The sequence below is a fragment of the Schistocerca nitens genome, chromosome 1 (genome assembly GCF_023898315.1).
Source record: "Schistocerca nitens isolate TAMUIC-IGC-003100 chromosome 1, iqSchNite1.1, whole genome shotgun sequence".
Lineage (NCBI taxonomy): Eukaryota > Metazoa > Arthropoda > Insecta > Orthoptera > Acrididae > Schistocerca > Schistocerca nitens.
Genome location: NC_064614.1, coordinates 933535799 through 933555565, shown reverse-complemented (window position 1 = coordinate 933555565; position 19767 = coordinate 933535799). Strand labels below are relative to the sequence as shown.

Genomic DNA, 19767 nt, shown 5'->3' with positions numbered 1-19767 from the left:
TCGTTATTCATGTTGTCTTTTCCTGTCATAGTTGTTAAGGTTAGTTAGGTTCGGTTTAACTTCCGAATGAGCCTTACTAAAGGTTGAACTTGCGACCTCGCACTCAAGGGATTACTTGTTAGCGGAGAGGAAAAATATGTCGAGTTTAAAGAAGAGATCATCGCAGATATACAGGGTGTTACAAAAAGGTACGGCCAAACTTCCAGGAAACATTCCTCACACACAAATAAAGAAAAGATGTTAGGTGGACATATGTCCGGAAACGCTTAATTTCCGTGTTAGAGCTCATTTTAGTTTCGTCAGTATGTACTGTACTTCCTCGATTCACCGCCAGTTGACCCTATTGAAGGAAGGTAATGTTAACTTCGGTGCTTGTGTTGACATGCGACTCGTTGCTCTACAGTACTAGCATCAAGCACATCAGTACGTAGCATCAACAGGTTAGTGTTCATCACGAACGTGGTTTTGCAGTCAGTGCAATGTTTACAAATGTGGAGTTGGCTGATGCCCATTTGATGTATGAATTAGCACGGGGCAATAGCCGTGGCGCGGTACGTTTGTATCGAGACAGATTCCCAGAAATAAGGTGTCCCGACAGGAAGACGTTCGAAGCAATTGATCGGCGTCTTAGGGAGCACGGAACATTCCAGCCTATGACTCGCGACTGGGGAAGACCTACAACGACGAGGACACCTGCAATGGACGAGGCAATTCTTCGTGCAGTTGACGATAACCCTAATGTCAGCGTCAGAGAAGTTGCTGCTGTACAAGGTAACGTTGACCACGTCACTGTATGGAGAGTGCTATGGGAGAACCAGTTGTTTCCGTACCATATAGAGCGCGTGCAGGCACTATCAGCAGCTGATTGGCCTCCACGGGTACACTTCTGCGAATGGTTCATCCAACAACGTGTCAATCCTCATTTCAGTGCAATGTTCTCTTTACGGATGAGGCTTCATTCCAGCGTGATCAAATTGTAAATTTTCATAATCAACATGTGTGGGCTGACGAGAATCCGCACGCAATTGTGCAATCACGTCATCAACACAGATTTTCTGTGAACGTTTGGACAGGCGTTGTCGGTGATGTCTCGATTGGGCCCCGTATTCTTCCACCTACGCTCAATGGAGCACGTTATCATGATTTCATACGGGATACTCTACCTGCGCTGCTAGAACATGTGCCTTTGCAAGTACGACACAACATGTGGTTCATGCACGATGGAGCTCCTGCACATTTCAGTCGAAGTGTTCGTACGCTCCTCAACAACAGATTCGGTGACCGATGGATTGGTAGAGGCGGACCAATTCCATGGCCTCCACGCTCTCCTGATCTCAACCCTCTTGACTTTCATTTATGGGGGCATTTGAAAGCTCTTGTCTACGCAACCCCGATACCAAATGTAGAGACTCTTCGTACTCGTATTGTGGACGGCTGTGATACAATACGCCATTCTCCAGGGCTGCATCAGCGCATCAGGGATTCCATGCGACGGAGGGTGGATGCATGTATCCTCGCTAACGGAGGACATTTTGAACATTTCCTGTAACAAAGTGCTTGAAGTCACGCTGGTACGTTCTGTTGCTGTGTGTTTCCATTCCATGATTAATGTGATTTGAAGAGAAGTAATAAAATGAGCTCTAACATGGAAAGTAAGCGTTTCCGGACACATGTCCACATAACATATTTTCTTTCTTTGTGTGTGAGGAATGTTTCCTGAAAGTTTGGCCGTACCTTTTTGTAACACCCTGTTTTTAGAAAGGGGAGCAAGGATGAGTGAACAAATTATCGAGGCATTGCAGCTCTCAGTTCCATATCGAGACTACGTGGACCACACGGTACTGTGTTAATAATAGTAGTGATTCTTTTCCGTAGACTGTGCATGTTGCCGGCGTGTTGCAGTGGTGGCGAAGGAGGCGCGGGCGGCGCCGGCGAGCGAGCGCCCGCCGGACCCGGAGCAGCACCCGTCGTGGCGCCTGCTGGAGCACGCCCGCTGCGGCCTCAGCGCCGCCGACCGCATCATCGGCGGCAAGAACGCCGCGCTCGGCGCCTACCCGTGGATCGCTCGCATCGGATACATCAGTACGCTCTCCCCGCTCGCCAGCAAGTACCAGGCCCCCGGTCAGTCGACAGCGTGCCCCATTGCCTAGCACGGGCTCCCTTTCGCCTCTGTGCCGCGTCCAGCCGACACCACCTAGACTACAGGCCCGCGCGCACACTTGTGACGTCACATACTGATGGCCGGGTCTGTACAACACCGACACAAAGGAAGGCCTCGGCGCTTGTTCGTGACGTCACGTCAGCTAGGCACGGCGAACGCCAGGTCTGTTGCAGGCGTACTCATAATGGTGGTGTGTCCCTCTCTGACACAGGAGAATGTGAAACTATTGGCGGTAGTTGACCAACACACAGTGTTCAGAGAGATTTCTGCAATCAATTAATTGTGCAATTCATTACACTTCTTAACAAATAGTGTACTCCTGAACTTAAATTTCCACCTGTTTTAAGGATTGACATACAAAGACAATTTCATGGTCCAGCAGCAACAGAATTTTCGTGCTTCTTTACCGTATTCGTAAATCTGAGGAAGTCACGTTTGTACTGGGTTGCTTTTACAAGAAACTGTGATCATATTGGTGCTCTTCTTTAGGTATCTTGGTTGACTATGCGGTGAGGGGCACTGAATGCTAATGAAATATCTTGCGATTGTAAACGTTGGGGGGGGGGGGGGGGGACACAGAAGAAGAGGCAAAAGAGAGATACTTGTTTAATCAAATAAAATTTTTTTATCTTATAAAGTTTATCCGTTCAGTTGCAAGAGGGGAATATTTATTTTTTCTAATGTGCATGTTAAAGTTTACGCTCAGCAGTATTTTCGATGTTGAAGCTATTTTGTTTCCTGTTTGGAATTCCTTTCGTTGAAAACGACTGTAATTTAATGACAGGCAACAGTTGGACATTTACACATGTAAATTAGTTCACATTTCCAGTGACGATGTCAAACTAAAATAAATAAATAAATAAAAGAAACGAGTTAATTGTAAGGGGTTGGGATAAGTTTCGATAACAAAATGGATCAAGTAAATATAATTACTTGAATGTAAAATTTCCGAAGCTTGCAATGGGGCCAAGCATCTTCTCATATTGATCTACGTTTGTTTCGACAGGATTCAGTAATACAGAACTATGATCTTCATTTGTAGCTTTACGATACTAAGAAAATCTTTTATCTAAATAAAACTGCAGAATTCAAAACAATACCAAACATTTTGTCCAAAAATAAGAGATTTATAGTGATAAGCACGCCCAGGCGTTTCTGCCTGCAACAGACCTCGCGTTCGCCGTGCCTAGCTGACGTGACGTCACCAACAAGCGCCGAGGCCTTCCTTTCAGTCGGTCTGTATCCGAACGCTCCTGTTAAGCTATACCACCTTTACGGGTTTTAGAGCTGAGACCGCATTGGGATTCTCTTGCTTTCCTCTTCTACACGGCCTCGTAATGAAAGTATGGAAATTTATATCATTGCGTAAAGTAACTGAACAAAACTGCCCTATGATATTTCAAGACGTAAAATTATTTTGACGATTTGCCTTAAATACGCGTTTCTAGGCTCGAATACAAACTGTAATTTTAAATTCTATCTTTTACCTCAGGAGCTATGTTTTCTTGCAGCAAAAAATCGGCAATCTGCAATAACAAGCAGACGTTTTCGGTTTTAAATCAAGCAGCAGGAGCTCCTACAGAATTTAAGAATTTGTTTCCCTGGTTATTTTCGTAAATTTTCCTCTCACTTCAAAATTTGCTGACCTCACACGAAACTCAAATCATTCGACGAAATTGAGCACTTCCTGACGCAATGTTTAATACCGGATGATCAAAAAGTCAGTATAAATTTGAAAACTGAATAAATCACGGGATAATGTAGATAGAGAGGTACAAATTGACACACATGCTTGGAATGACATGGGGTTTTATTAGAAACAAAAAATACAAACGTCCAAAAAATGTCCGACTGGTGGCGCTGCATCTGATCAGAATAGCAATAATTAGCATAACAAAGTAAGACAAAGCAAAGATGATGTTCTTTACAGGAAATGCTCAATATGTCCACCTTCATTCCTCAACAATAACTGTAGTCGAGGAATAATGTTGTGAACAGCACTGTAAAGCAGGCCCGGAGTTATGGTGTGGCATTGCAGTCGGATGTTGTCTTTCAGCATCCCTAGAGATGTCGGTCGATCACGATACACTTGCGACTTCAGGTAACCCCAAAGCCAATAATCGCACGGACTGAGGTCTGGGGACCTGGGAGGCCAAGCATGACGAATGTCGCGACTGAGCACACGATCATCACCAAACGACGCGCGCAAGAGATCTTTCACGCGTCTAGCAATATGGGGTGTTTTTTTTTTGGTTCTAATGAAACCCGATGTCATTCCAAGCATGTGTGTCAAGTTTTACATCACTGTCTACATTATTCCGTGGTTTATTAAGTTTTCAAATTTATACTGACTTTTTGATCACCCGGTAAATCTAAAAACCCGAAAAAATATTTCATTTCCCTGTTTCTGCAGAACCTTAGAACCTTAAACATGAAAAGATTGTTTCTCCTATATCCTTGACTGAAATTCGTGTCACAGAGTGCTGTTAATTTAATCACAATGCACTTACATCGAAATTCTGCTTTCTATACTGCTTAATATGTCGAACACTGAATTCATTAAAGCAATTTTCTAAGGTAGTTTACTCAAATTGAAATTATTTCCGAATAGGTGTGTATGTAAAACTGAACAAAATCATTCTGTAGCTCTTCCAAATAAAAGTACTGGAAACTCAATAACCTGGTAGAAATGATAAGGAATAGTAAATATTTTCGAGCCACACAAATTAACACAACTATTCTGTGTGACAGTAGTTGCTTCGTATTGACCTCGCAGCAATGGTCCAGAATTAAGAAACAAATTATACTGGTACATGATACATAACATACACTTAAAAACAATTCGCAAATGCAGTGCAATGGAAATAAATAACATGCTATAAATTTTTGTCATTCACTTACCCTTGAATGATGCGTAGACACAAATTCCTGTCTCGGAAGAGCTGCAGTCCAGCGATTTGTCAACTTCACACATTTGGGAAATCGAAACATGTGCACTTTCATACCTTTTTGGGATTTATAATTTCCCTGGCAAAAGGGAACGCAACACTTGTATCCCATACTTCGAAGAACTGTAGGCGAATACTCTATGAAATATACAGGGTGAGTCACCTAACGTTACCGCTGGATATATTTCGTAAACCACATCAAATACTGATGAATCGATTCCACAGACCGAACGTGAGGAGAGGGGCTAGTGTAATTGGTTAATACAAACCATAAAAAAATGCACGGAAGTATGTTTTTTAACACAAACCTACGTTTTTTTAAATGGAACCCCGTTAGTTTTGTTAGCACATCTGAACATATAAACAAATACGTAATCAGTGCCGTTTGTTGCATTGTAAAATGTTAATTACATCCGGAGATATTGTAACCTAAAGTTGACGCTTGAGTACCACTCCTCCGCTGTTCGATCTTGTGTATCGGAGAGCACCGAATTACGTAGGGATCCAAAGGGAACGGTGATGGACCTTAGGTACCGAAGAGACTGGAACAGCACATTACGTCCGCATGCTAACACCTTTTTATTGGTCTTTTTCGCTGCACTGACGCACATGTACATTACCATGAGGGGTGAGGTACACGTACACACGTCGTTTCCGTTTTCAATTACGAAGTGGAATAGAGTGTGTCCCACTGGAAACGCGTGGACGTATGTGGTATCAGCATGAGGGTGCACCTGCACATTCCGCAATTAACACTAGGCTGACCCTTGACAGGATGTTCGACGGGCGTTTCATAGGACGTGGAGGACGCATAAATTGGCCAGCCCGTTCTCCTGATCTTACACGTCTGGACTTCTTTCTGTGGGGTACGTTAAAGGAGAATGTGTACCGCGATGTGCCTACAACCCCAGAGGATATGAAACGACGTATTGTGGCAGCCTGCGGCGACATTACACCAGATGTACTGCGGCGTGTACGACATTCATTACGCCAGAGACTGCAATTGTGTGCAGCAAATGATGGCCACCACATTGAACATCTATTGGCCTGACATGTCGGGACACACTCTATTCCACTCCGTAATTGAAAACGGAAACCACGTGTGTACGTGTACCTCACCCCTCATGGTAATGTACATGTGCGTCAGTGCAGTGAAAAAGACCAATAAAAAGGTGTTAGCATGTGGACGTAATGTGCTGTTCCAGTCTCTTCGGTACCTAAGGTCCATCACCGTTCCCTTTGGATCCCTACGTAATTCGGTGCTCTCCGATACACAAGATCGAACAGCGGAGGAGTGGTACTCAAGCGTCAACTTTAGGTTACAATATCTCCGGATGTAATTAACATTTTACAATGCAACAAACGGCACTGACTACGTATTTGTTTATATGTTCAGATGTGCTAACAAAACTAACGGGGTTCCATTTAAAAAACGTAGGTTTGTGTTAAAAAACATACTTCCGTGCATTTTTTTATGGTTTGTATTAACCAATTACACTAGCCCCTCTCCTCACGTTCGGTCTGTGGAATCGATTCGTCAGTATTTGATGTGGTTTACGAAATATATCCAGCGGTAATGTTAGGTGATTCACCCTGTATATCACTTTCACGTGGCACACACTTTCAACACAACATACACGCCAACAGGTCTGCCGACTACAGATAAGATGGCCAACAGTTTTTGACGTCACGTGCCAATATGGGCGCTGTGCGTAGGCCTTGCATCTCGAAGGCTTTGGTCCAGCACACGCTGTCCACGTCTCCCACCGTGTCTCCACTGTGTCTCGTCCGCATCCTGCACAGCACGCACATAATAATCTGTAACGACTGACGATCGCACCATTGATTGCTTCTAACGCAAGTGTCTTTGTAGCGAAAGTGTCAACGAGCTGTAAGTGTACTTTTAAACCTCTCGCACATGGAGCTACTCAAAATGAACTAGTTTGTGACGCGGGTTGACAACGAGTCCATTGGGAGTCACTGCGTCTGCGATTCCGTGGGATGTCGCAGAGGGCGCTAAAACCTGTAGGTAACTAGAATTAGGTTCTTACTCTACGGCGGAGTGTGCTCTGATATGAAACTTCCTGGCAGATTAAAACTCTGTGCCGGACGGAGACTCGAACTCGGGACCTTTGCCTTTCGCGGGCAAGTGCTCTGCCAACGGAACTGCCTAAGCGCGGCTCATCCTCAAAGCGTTGTTTCCACCAGTACTACGTCTCCTACCTTCCGAACTTCACAGAAGTTCTCCTGCTTGACATGGTGGAGGGGGGGGGGGGGGGGTTCTAGCACCCCTGGAAGAAAAGCTAAGCGATGTCTCTGCAATGTCCTTTCTTCCAGTAGTGCTACCGATAGTTTCGCAGGAGAACTTTGTGAAGTTTGGAGAGGATGGGTCGTGAGTCGTGCTTAGGTAGCTCAGTTGGTAGGCCACCGGCCTGCAAAAGGCAAAGGTCCCGGGTTCCAGTCTCGGCTCAGCACAGAGTTTTAATCTGCCATGAAGTTTCATATCAGCGCACTCTCCGCTGCAGAGGGAAAATCTCATTCAGAGAACATTCCTCCGACTGTGGCTAAGCCATGTATCAGCAATATCCTTAAGAACGGTGCAGGAGAGGGATGTACCCTCTCTCCACTACAGTTCAGTCTGTGCATCGAAGAAGTCATGATGGATGAAAGACAGTTCAGGGATGCGCTTAAAAGTCTGGGTGAAAGAGTGGGTAATGACATTACTATCCCCAATGAAGCCGAGGAAAAGTAGAACATACTGAATGAAATGAACATTCCAGCGAGTACGGTAGTACATAGAAGTGAAATGTTGACGATAAACAGTTCAGACAACAAGAGAATAGAAGTTTTTGAAACGTGGTGATGCAGAAGAACGCTGAAGATTAGGTGGGTATATCACTAACTAATCAGGATGTACTGGACAGAGCTGGGGAAAAAAGGAATTTGTGGCGCAACCTGACTAGAAGAAGGGAGCGGTTGTTAGGACATTCTGAGACATCAAGGGATCACCAGTTTAGTACTGAAGGGAAGTGTGTGGGGGTAAAAGCTGTGCAGAGAGACCAAGAGACGAATACAGTAAGCAGGTTAAAAAGAATGTTGGTTGTAGTAGTTATTCGGGAATGAAAAGGTTTGCACAGGATAGAGTAGAATGGAGAGCTGCATCAAACTCTCTTCTCACTGAAGTCCTCAACAGAAACAAAAAGGACATTGAAAATCAGGTGGTCTGATAAGATAACAAATGACAAAGTTCTCCGCAAAATCGCAGAGGAATGGCACTTATTAAGACGTCTACGATTAACTTCCGTTGTGACAGAGGCTGCTGTAGGGTTAAAAACTATAGCGAACGACAGAGAGAGGTATACATCCAACAAATAATTGGGGATGTACAGTGTAAGTGCTACTCTAAGATGAACATTTTATATATACATATATATATATATATTTCGGCAATGACTCCTCTGACATGCCTATATAAATGAAAATATAAATGTTCGTTTTATCAAAATCGTGTGTCTCCCAAAATTCTTGACTGATTCCTTTGAAATTTTAACACAATGTTGCAATGTGTGCTTGCAGATATCCATTTATTAAAATATATCTTTTTGAGATGTTTGTAACAACATTTCCCTGTTCTTAAATTTATAAAAAAATTACATATCACATATGTTAAAAAATACGCATAGAAAACATACACTTTATTCCAAAGAAACGTTGTGTTAAAATTTTAAAGCATCGGTCACAACCTTTCGGAGATTTGCGATGAGGAACAATTACAGTTTCTATATAAGCTCAAACGTAGATGTTCGTTTGTTCAAAATCTCAAATCTCCAAAAATTCTTCATGTATTGCTTTGAAATTAAAAAAAAAACATTGCATTCGAAAACTCACGTGTTTTGGAACACCATCTGGTATACATTAGTAACATGGTAAGAACAAGATACTGGTAGTACATGTAGTAGTAACATGGTAAACGTTATAAAAATGTAAATGCTGCTTTGTTCAAAGTCTTTAATCTCTGAAAGTTCTTGATCGATTGCTTTGAAATATGACAAAGACAGGTTAGAAGTAATGGATTAAGACTTTAAAAGGAACAGCACTAGAGACTTCTATAAGAATTTCAAAGAAGTTTTAGCGGGATTCCAGTCACCAAGCTTACATTTTAAAGATAAAAAAGGAAAAATGGTTTTAAACAATAAAGAGGACTGTCAAATTTTAGCTGAATACTTTTAAAATCCAAAAATTGTGAAGAGCCTAGTGACAGATTTCAATTTCAAAAACCACATATGAAAATCCACCATCGGAATCACCTACAGTAGAAGAAACAGAAAAGATTATCAAAGCATTGAAGAATAACAAAGCACCAGGAGAGGATGAGATAGTAGCAGAACTGTAGAAACTAGGGGGCTTATCCGCATGGCAGAATATTCACAAAGTAATTAAAGACATTTGGACAAAAGGAATCATATCCAGTCGCTGGAAACAAGCATTGATCCATCCTCTCCATTAAAAAGGAGATAAAACAGACACCAACAACTACAGGGGTATGTCATTGTTACCAGTAACATACAAAATACTGTCTAAAGCACGTTTAAATAGAATATAGGAATAAGCAGGAACTAATATAGGAGATTATCAAGCAGGATTTAGAAAAGGTAGATAATGTGCAGAACAGATTCTTAATTTAAAAACAATTTTGAGAGTGAAAGCTATACAAAATAAAAATACGGTAGTTACTTTCGTAGACTTCAAGAAGGCCTACGACTCAGTTGACAGAAAAACACTATTCCAGAAATCAGGGATAGACGAAAATACCAGACGACTTGTTGAGCAAACGCTCACAGGTACAGCATCAAGGATTAAGTTTCAAGGCGAAATTTCTTAACCATTCAAAATCAAAACAGGAATTCAACAAGGAGATGGACTGTCCTCAATTCTCTTTAACTTGGTTTTAGATAAAATAGTAAAAACATGGGAAAGCACATTAAAAAGCAGAGGCACAAAGGGTATAAGCATGGTCCAAGGAAAGAACCAATTTGAAGTGAAATGTTCAGCCTTTGCGAATGGTATGGCATTGATAACTGAGAACTGAACAGACGCAACAGTTATGCTTGATCTGTTACACGAGATTGCTGAAAAGACTGTGCTAAAAATACGCTTGAAAAAACCGAGTATATAGAACACAAACATAATACAGAGAAGTTTAGTAAACAAAGTACTGAAAAATTAAAGGAGTTGATAAATTCAAATACTTTGGGGAGTGGATCCAAGCCAGTGGACTGGATAACACAACAAATAAAGAAAGAATAAAAAGCATATAATTTAACACAAAACTACTACAATAAGAATTCAATATCCATACAAGCGAATATTAGACATTATAATTCAGCTATTAGGACACAAGCAACATATGGATCAGAGTGCCTAACATTGGATAAGAAAGGCGAATTAATGGAGCTAAAAAAAAAAAAAAAAAAAAAAAAAAAAGAGAGAGATAGAAAAATACTAAGAAAAATTCTAAGTCCTGAGAAAAACACTGAAAATAGGTGGATTAAAAGGACAAATGAAGATTTATACGAAAATACAGAAAAGATCACAGATACAATGAGGAAGAAACGGCTAAAATTTTATGGTCATTTAAAAAGAATATAAGAAACACGGATTACAAAGAAAAATTTTAATTACGTTAGTAAGCTGAAAAAAATGTAGGATGGATAGAAGCAGTAAAGAAAGATGCCAACAAAATAGATGTTACAGAAAAAATAATACGTGACAGGAATCACTTCAGGCTACTGATAGAAAACGCAAACTATGAAGAAGATGATCCAAAACCTCGATCCAAGAGAGTGTGGACAGATGAGCAGAAACGAGTAGTTGGAGAGAAAATGAAGAAGTACTGGGAAGAACGGAAGAACAAGAAACACCATAAGTCTTAAGCTGTATGCGGTCCATAGCTCGCGAAATTCATATAAAAGGAGAACATAGTTACCAAAAATCACAAAATATACCTTTTCGATTTACTTAAATTCTTACACGTTGTACTGAATGTTCGGACACATATAGACTATATAATTTTTAATATATAAATACATATATAAAATAGTGAAAGGGTATTAGCAAACGGAAAAGTTGTATTTGCGGCTTATTGGTTTATGATTAGAATACTACTACTACTACTACAGAATCCGATTTTGCAGTAACAGTAAACACGGCTCAAAGTCAGAGGGGAAGAGAGATGGACAAATGAGGTTGACAGAAAATGGACGTGGAAACCGGGAAGTAGGAGATGGACAGAGAGGAGAGAGAAAGGGAATATAGAAATACAAAGGGGGAAGGAGATGATGGACTGAGAGAGAGGGAGCAGGAGGAGATGGAGAGAGAGGGGGCGAAGGAGGAGGAGATATACAAAGAAAGGGAGAGGGGGAGATGGACAGAGGTAGGGGATAGAAAGAGATCAGGACGTACGTCTAATTCCCATACGTATTAGAAACGTGCACTTTCTCTTTTCTTTCTTTTCCATTTAAGCAGCTGAGCCGCAGCAAAGTGTGGCCGGATCCACCTTGTATATGTATAGGTATTTTCTCCGAGCTCTCATACGTCAGTTGCAGTTTCCGTCCGTTCTGAGTAGCGATGTGTGCAGAATTGCGTTGCCAGCTAGTCGGTAAGCAGACAGCAATTTGGATCGGCTGCGGTTTCCGTTCCTTTTGAGTAGCTCCTGGTGTTGGAAGTCTTACCCTTCTGTACTCTGTGTGCTTGCCTATGTGGTGTTTGACTGCAAATAAGTCCGAGCTTATGTGTGTTCTCCAATGCATGTTAGAGTAATGACGTGCACTTGCTGTCTTGTAACTGCTGTTGTCCTTAATATTGCTGTCCAAAAAAATCTCTGTCGAAACACCCTCTGGGACGAACCCATTCTAAAGTCAGTTTTAACGTGTTTCTGGTAATCGTTCATAGAGGAGCCGACGCCAGCTGTTCCTATCGCAACTTTTCGTATTACATCACACGGCCGCGGTCTACAACAAAAGTATGCAATTTCTTCACACTTGAACATGAACAGAAGAGATAAAAATCGGTCGTCGTTCAAGTAAGAAGAGACCTATCAACAGATGAGAGTGCTTGCGGCTATTATAGCACAACTTATATTTCAACATAATCGTAAAATTACTACGTCCGCTGTGGAGTACATCTTGCACGTTTTCGTACTCTCTCCGAAAGATTTTTCGGATTAATATGGGCGTCAAAAATGTGTCAGTAATTTTACAGAACTAACAAGTATCGTCATGTAGAATCCTGAATCAGGTACCAGTTACCGAACATAGTCATCTACAAGAAGTAATTCTTCACTCGGATGCACGTTCATTTATCAAACAGATGGGACTGAATTTCTTCCTTCAGCACTGAGTGTTCTTATTACTATAAAAAAAGAATATTCTAGCAAATTCGTATATTCAATAAATAAAATGGTCCCAAACCTTCCGCAAATCACAAATGTTTAACAATAAAAAACAGAAGAAGGTAGGGATCAAAGCTGTGATCCGCACATCGCCAGCCAGCGACTGTTATTATTACACCAAGGGGAACATCCCAGGATGACGGAATACAAAAAATGTTCAAATGTGTGTGAATTCTTAAGGTAACAAACTGCTGAGGTCATCGTTTCCTAGACTGTGGCACTCCTCTGCATCATAACATAGTAATTATCGGTCCTTGAGAAAACTATAGTATCAGATAATCGAATTTGGTGGTTGCCACGTCCCAGTGCACGATTTATCTGTGTTACCCAGACGTCAATTGCTCTTGTATCCTTTAAGCCAGGTGTTGATACTTTCTCAGTAGTTGCTACATACATTTGAATGCACGTGCATTGGATTTCGTATATTCTTGCCGTGGCAAGCGACTGGCGTAAGTCCGTTGAAGATTTCAAATATTCACCCACCTTTCTTGTTGCTTTAAACACTGTTTCAATACCGTGTTTCTTAGTACTCTGCTGACGGAATCTGCGACTATTTTTACGAAAGGGAATACTTACAATTCTCCCTGTAGCTAGTTGATTTTCCCCAGAAACTTCAAATCTTTTAGGATGTATTGCCCTATTTACCTCCACGTCAGCGTAGTCATTTATTCTCAAACCATCTTCGTCCAACTACATCTTCTTTTAGCACGGTCCACCAACATCTTAGTCACTCCTCTTTTCTGCTCGGTATGGCGTCTGGAATATTTGTGAAGGTGTCTGTCAATGAGAGTGAGTGAGCTTCTTGTAGACTTGTGCCCGTAACTTACACAAGTTGTTCAAAGTACCTGTATATCCAAACTGAAATGAGAGTACCTGCCTCAACTTCCAGTTCGTACTCACGGCAGCTCCGTGAACTGGCTCCACACTTCCCCTGGAACATCTGTTATCAAGATGGTCGTGTGGGCTGAAACTGGTTACGGAATTAAAAGTAAATAGTTTATTGTGATCTGGAGTGCTTTTTTTGTTAAAATATAAGGAGGATGCTGGAAAAACTCCCCGCCAAAATGTTTGAGTTTTTCCTTCGTTCGTTTCGCAGTATGGGGTACCGCATCGTTGTGAGGGAAAATCGTTCCTGTGGTAAACATCTCGCGCCGTTTGTTTTAGATTGACCTTCGGAGTTTCACAAGTCTCTCAAAGTATTCTCACGTGTTACTCTCACGAAATCAGCTGTCAAACTTTCCTTGCAATAGGAAATAATAATACCATCATTTTGTGGTGTTAGAGCTTTCTGGGGGAATGAGTGTCCGTTTACTTTATAGACTGTTCCTTAGTTTCAGATTTCGGGTAATGTACGCATGTACCATCCCAAGGCACGATTCTGTTCAGAAATTCCTACCTCCTCTTCATGGTAGCGCTGAAGGAATCTCAAGGTCGAATCCATTTTTGAGAACGTCAGTTAGACATCATGGGACCCACCATGCACTAAACTTATTGTAATCTAACATCTCCGTGACAACGAGGCTAGGCCTTGAAATCTGGAGTACACCTTCAGGAAGCACGAGAATAGAGAACTGACAATCACACGCACAGTTTCGTCAATACGTTGCTCCTCAAGCTTATCCGAATGTTTCCTCGATAACTTTCATCACGCACATATGTGCAAGCAGCCTAGAATTTTCTGCGCTACTCCCTCACAAAAGAACCACCATACCCTATCGGAAAGTTCCTCGCAAGTGGCAGAAGAGGATATAACACCGACTATTTCGCGATTCAGTCTCTAGGTCACTTGAAGTCAACTGCCACGCCTTTTCGTAAGTCGTATTTTACAACTGGGCACTTGAAAATGCTTTGTTTACAAGTGCGATGACTTAATGTAATGTGTTACATTGTACTTCTCGCACGTGGAATCCAAGCATGCTTATATGCTGTCTTTCAAAACAATTTATACGCTGAGAACAATTAGGGCCTAAAGCACATTGTCATCAATTTTGAGGTTGTAGCATGCATGCATGCTCCTGACATTTGTTGATCTTCGGCGAACCAGTTTTGTCTAAATCTCTAGCCCTACACTGTGTATATGAGCAATCACGAAAAGCTGTCTCACCAATTTCTCGGATATTCAGTTCTATAAGGGCCCAATGCACAAAACATAATTTTGTTGCTCTGCGTTGCTCATTTGTTATCTACGGTTGGCAACATAATTGAGTGTACGTAGTAGCAATACCCGTATTAAAAAAAGTTTTGCATCACCCCGGTTCCCAGAACACCTGAAGAAAAACGTTGACTGTGGATATTGTATCACAGACACAGTCCCTTTGACTATTCAGAGATGTCACTAAACCCTCCCAAAGATGTAAACAACCATGCATGAGCAGCGCCTAATAGACGGAGGGGGTCCGACAGCCGATCAGTTCCAGTCTTTCCACCAGAAAGTAGGTACACGGCTCGTGTAGTCTGTAGTTCATCCATGTCTAGACGGTCAATACCGCGTCCGAATTGTTACTTCGTGCCAGGAAGGGCTCTCAACAAGGGAAGTGTCCAGGCGTCTCGGAGAGAACCAAAGCGATGTTGTTCGGACATGGAGGAGATACAGAGAGGCAGGAACTGCCGATGACATGCCTCGCTCAGGCCGCCCAAGGGCTACTACTGCAGTGGATAACCGCTACCTATGGATTATGGCTCGGAGGAACCCTGATAGCAGTGCCACCATGTTGAATAATGCTTTTCGTGCAACCACTGGACGTCGTGTTACGACTCAAACTGTGCGCAGTAGGCTGCATGATGCGCAACTTCACTCCTGACATCTATGGCGAGGTCCATCTTTGTAACCACGATACCATGCAGCGCGGTACAGATGGGTCCAACAACATGCCAAATGGCCCGCTTAGGATTGGCATCACGTTGTCTTCACCAATGAGTGACGCATATGCCTTCAACCAGACAATCGTCGGAGACTTGTTTGCAGGCAACCCGGTCAGGCTGAACGCCTTAGACACACTGTCCAGCGAGTGCTGCATGGCGGAGGTTCCCTGCTGTTTTGGGGTGGCATTATGTGGGGCCGACATACGCCCCTGGTGGTCACGGAAGGCGCCGTAACAGCTGTACGATACCTGAATGTCAGCCTCCGACCGATAGTGTAACCATATCGGCAGCATATTGGCCAGGTATTCGCCTTCATTCGCGACCCCATCGTGCACATCTTGTGAATGACTTCCTTCAGGATAACGGCATCGCTCGACTAGAGTGGCGAGCATGTTCTCCAGACATGAACGCTATCGGACATGCCTGGGATAGATTGAAAAAGGCTGTTTATGGAAATTGTAAATTTATGGTAATGTCTTGTGGGACCAACTGCTGAGGTCATCGGCCCGTAGACTTAATCTAACTTAAACTAACACGCTAAGAAGAAGACACGCAGCCATGGCCAAGGGAGGACTCGAACTTCCGACGGGAGGGGCCGCGCAATCAGTGATGTGACGCCTCAAACCACAAGGCCACTCTGCGCGGCTGTGCTTAATCAAAACGATGATAACGAAGACTATGTCGTGTTTGAATAGGTATTATTAGCGTGTGTGATGAATTTAGTATCTAATGTTGATGTAGTGATTCTAGTTTGAAACTACTTAAAAATTTTTAGAACTGTCAAAAGACACTATTGTCACCAGCCTATACATGGAAATTTTGTGGATTAACATTAATAATGAAATTAATACTAAATATTAATTAACATTTTATGGTATAAAATGTGTATATTTTTTTGTAGGAAGCATAGGATGTTAACACTTGGTTAAAAAACGATTCAGAACTATGTGACTGATGGTTTGTATATACGAGGGTCACTCCGAAAGAAATGCAAACTATTTTTTTAAATCCATCTTTTATCCTACATGTTTGAAAGTTTTACAGTGTGTAGATACATCCTTTAGAAACAATATTTTCATTTCCTCACATAATTTCCATCCCTCTCAACTGCCTTACTCCATCTTGGAACCAGCGTCTGTATACCTGCACGGTAAAATTCTGGTCCAATCTGTTGGAGCGACTGTTTGGCAGCGTGCACAAGGGAGTCATCATCTTCAAACCTTGTTTCATGAAGAGAGTCTTTCAGTTTCCCAAAGAGATGGTAGTCACATGGAGCCAGGTCAGGACTGTAAGGCGGGTGGTTCAGTGTTGTCCATCCAAGTTTTGTGATCGCTTCCATGGTTTTTTGACTGACATGTAGCCGTGCATTGTCGTGCAACAGCAAAGCGTCCTGCTTTTGCCGATGTGGTCGAACATGATTCAGTCGAGCTTGAAATTTCTTCACTGTCGTCACATATGCATCAGAGTTTATGGTGGTTCCACTTGGCACGATGTCCACAAGCAAGAGTCCTTCAGAATCTAAAAACACCGTAGCCATAACTTTTCCAGCAGAAGGTGTGGTTTTGAATTATTTCTTTTTCTTGGGTGAATTTGCATGATGCCACTCCATTGATTGCCTCTTCGTCTCTGGTGAAAAATTATAGAACCATGTTTCATCACCTGTCACAATTCTCGCAAGAAATTCATCTCCACCATTCTCGTACTGTTCCAAAAGTTCACTTCATACCGTTTTTCTTGTTTCTTTGTGAGCTACTGTCAACGTCCTGGGAACCCACCTGGCACAAACCTTCATTAACGCCAACACTTTCAGTATTCTGCAAACACTTCCTTCCTCCATCCCAACGTAGCGTGACAATTCGTTCTCTGTGATGCTTCTGTCGGAAGTCACCAATTTGTTAACTCTCTGCACATTGTCTGGAGTGTGTGCAGTATGAGGCCTACCGCTGCGAGGACAATCCTCAATATTGCCGTGCCTGCTTTCATCGTGTAACCTGTTTGCCCACTGACTAACTGTACTGCGATCGACAGCAGCATCTCCATACACCTTTTTCAACCTTCTGTGGATGTTTCCCACTGTCTCGTTTTCATAGCACAGGAAATCTATGACAGCACGTTGCTTCTGACGAACGTCAAGCGTAGCAGCCATCTTGAAAACTTGCTGTGACGGCGCCACTCACGGGAACAGGTTGAACTAAGTTCGAAATCAAACGGGAAGGATGTATCTACACACTGTAAAACTTTCATACATGCAGAATGAAAACTGTATTTTTACAAAAATAGTGTGGCTCTCATTGTCTCAATTGTTTCAGTGTTAAAGTACGACATAACAGCAGGCACGACAGTTGATTTGAAACAACCTCGTTGAGTGATAGATGTCTACTTGAAGTGTTACTTTCTTAACAAGATAATGGGCACTTTTTTAATTTTCTCTTTAGGTTCCAGTTTTTAACAATTTTATAGCTGTGATTCTTCAGTTTCCCCCAGTGTATTTGTTGCTCGAACAGTCCACGGGTATACTGCCGATTCATAGAGTCCAACGGGCACAATATTTCGGCGATCAGACATGTCGCCATCGTCAGGTGCGCTGACGAACTGAGTTCCTGAGGGCGGGCTGCCGCTTTAAATCCCCTCCCCCCGCGCGCCGGCGGTCGCGAAGGCGTGGGCGTCTGAATCTGTCGTAGTGTCGATGTGCTTGCTACGTCCGCCCTGGTCGCCAGTTCGTACTTCTTGCTGAGAGTCTTCTTAATTACATTCAGTGCCGGGTCCCAAGCCTTGCTGAGATTGTAGCCGCAATCTCGGTTGATAAGATCTTCCCTGGTGCGAATTTCGATAGCCTCCCTTATAACGCTGTCCAAATATGTAGAGGTCTGAGCCAGGATCTTGGTACGCTCATAATCCATCTCGTGTTTCTCGGACAAACAGTGCTCTGCTACCGCCGACTTATTTGGATATTTCAGTCTAGTGTGCCTTTGATGTTCTCGGTAACGATCTTCGATGGTGCGTACTGTTTCTCCGATAAAAGTCTTCTCACACTCACAGGGAATTTGGTATATGCCGGCCTTCCTCAAACCGAAGTCATCTTTCACACTTCCCAGTAATGCTCGTGTTTTAGTGGGCGGGCAAAAGACGGTTTTAACTCGGTGTTTCTTTAATATACGGCCGATTTTCGCCGATAGTGCGCCATTGTACGGAATAACACAAGTACACAGGGCGCACAGCATCTCAGACGCAGAGAATCTGCCCCAGGAATTGGAACACCTGAAAACCGTGATCCGAAAAAACGGGTACTCGGAATGGCAGATTAGACGCGCTCTCCGTCCCACCACCACAGCACAACCTGTGGATACGGATGAAGTCACGGAAGAAGAGGTAGCCACTGCCTTTATTCGGTACAATGGCGCACTATCGGGGAAAATCGGCCGTATATTAAAGAAACACCGAGTTAAAACCGTCTTTTGCCCGCCCACTAAAACACGGGCATTACTGGGAAGTGTGAAAGATGGCCTCGGTTTGAGGAAGACTGGCATATACCAAATTCCCTGTGAGTGTGGGAAGACTTATATCGGAGAAACAGTACGCACCATCGAAGATCGTTGCCGAGAACATCAAAGGCACACACGACTGAAATATCCAAATAAGTCGGCGGTAGCAGAGCACTGTTTGTCCGAGAAACACGAGGGGATTATGAGCGTACCAAGATCCTGGCTCAGACCTCTAAATATTGGGACAGCGTTGTAAGGGAGGGTATCGAAATTCGCACCAGGGAAGATCTTATCAACCGAGATTGCGGCTACAATCTCAGCAAGGCTTGGGACCCGGCATTGAATGTAATTAAGAAGACTCTCAGCAAGAAGTACGAACTGGCGACCAGGCCAGACGTAGCAAGCACATCGACACTACGACGGATTTCGACGCCCACGTCTTCGCGACCGCCGGCGCGCGGGCGCGGACGGCGAAGAGAGCGGCCCGCGGGGGAGGGAATTTAAATCGGCCGCCCGCCCTCAGGAGCACCGGTTTCGCACCACGGGCCGACGCGGCGACGCACGCGACGGACGCGTCACGCGGTCACGTTTCACGCACGCGGAAGCAACTTGTCGTGTTCCTGTACCTGTTGGTTGTGCAGTGCTTTCTTCAGGAATAAAACACTGCACACCTAGGGACCATTAGTGAGGGATTTTGCGAGTCAGGGCCCCCTTGGCATGGGACAAGCCCGCGCTCGCATAGGCCAAGGCTAGCTTTCCTTCCTCTATGTGCAAATCTCTTCGCCTTTATTGGCACTATGTCTGACACGCGTAAGACGCCCCGCTCGTCCGAGGTTTCGAAGAAGAAGCAAGAACTCGACGCCA

General features: G+C 43.2%; 1 protein-coding gene across 1 annotated transcript in view; it reads left to right on the top strand.

Annotated features, from left to right (window-relative positions):
• The window catches only part of LOC126213120 (spaetzle-processing enzyme-like), an 83046-nt gene that overhangs the window by 10173 nt on the left and 53106 nt on the right, over positions 1 to 19767 (top strand). The window contains exon 2 of the mRNA XM_049940765.1: positions 1903 to 2095. Within this exon, the coding sequence (XP_049796722.1) occupies positions 1903 to 2095 (193 nt within the window). The remainder of the gene's footprint in view (positions 1 to 1902; positions 2096 to 19767) is intronic.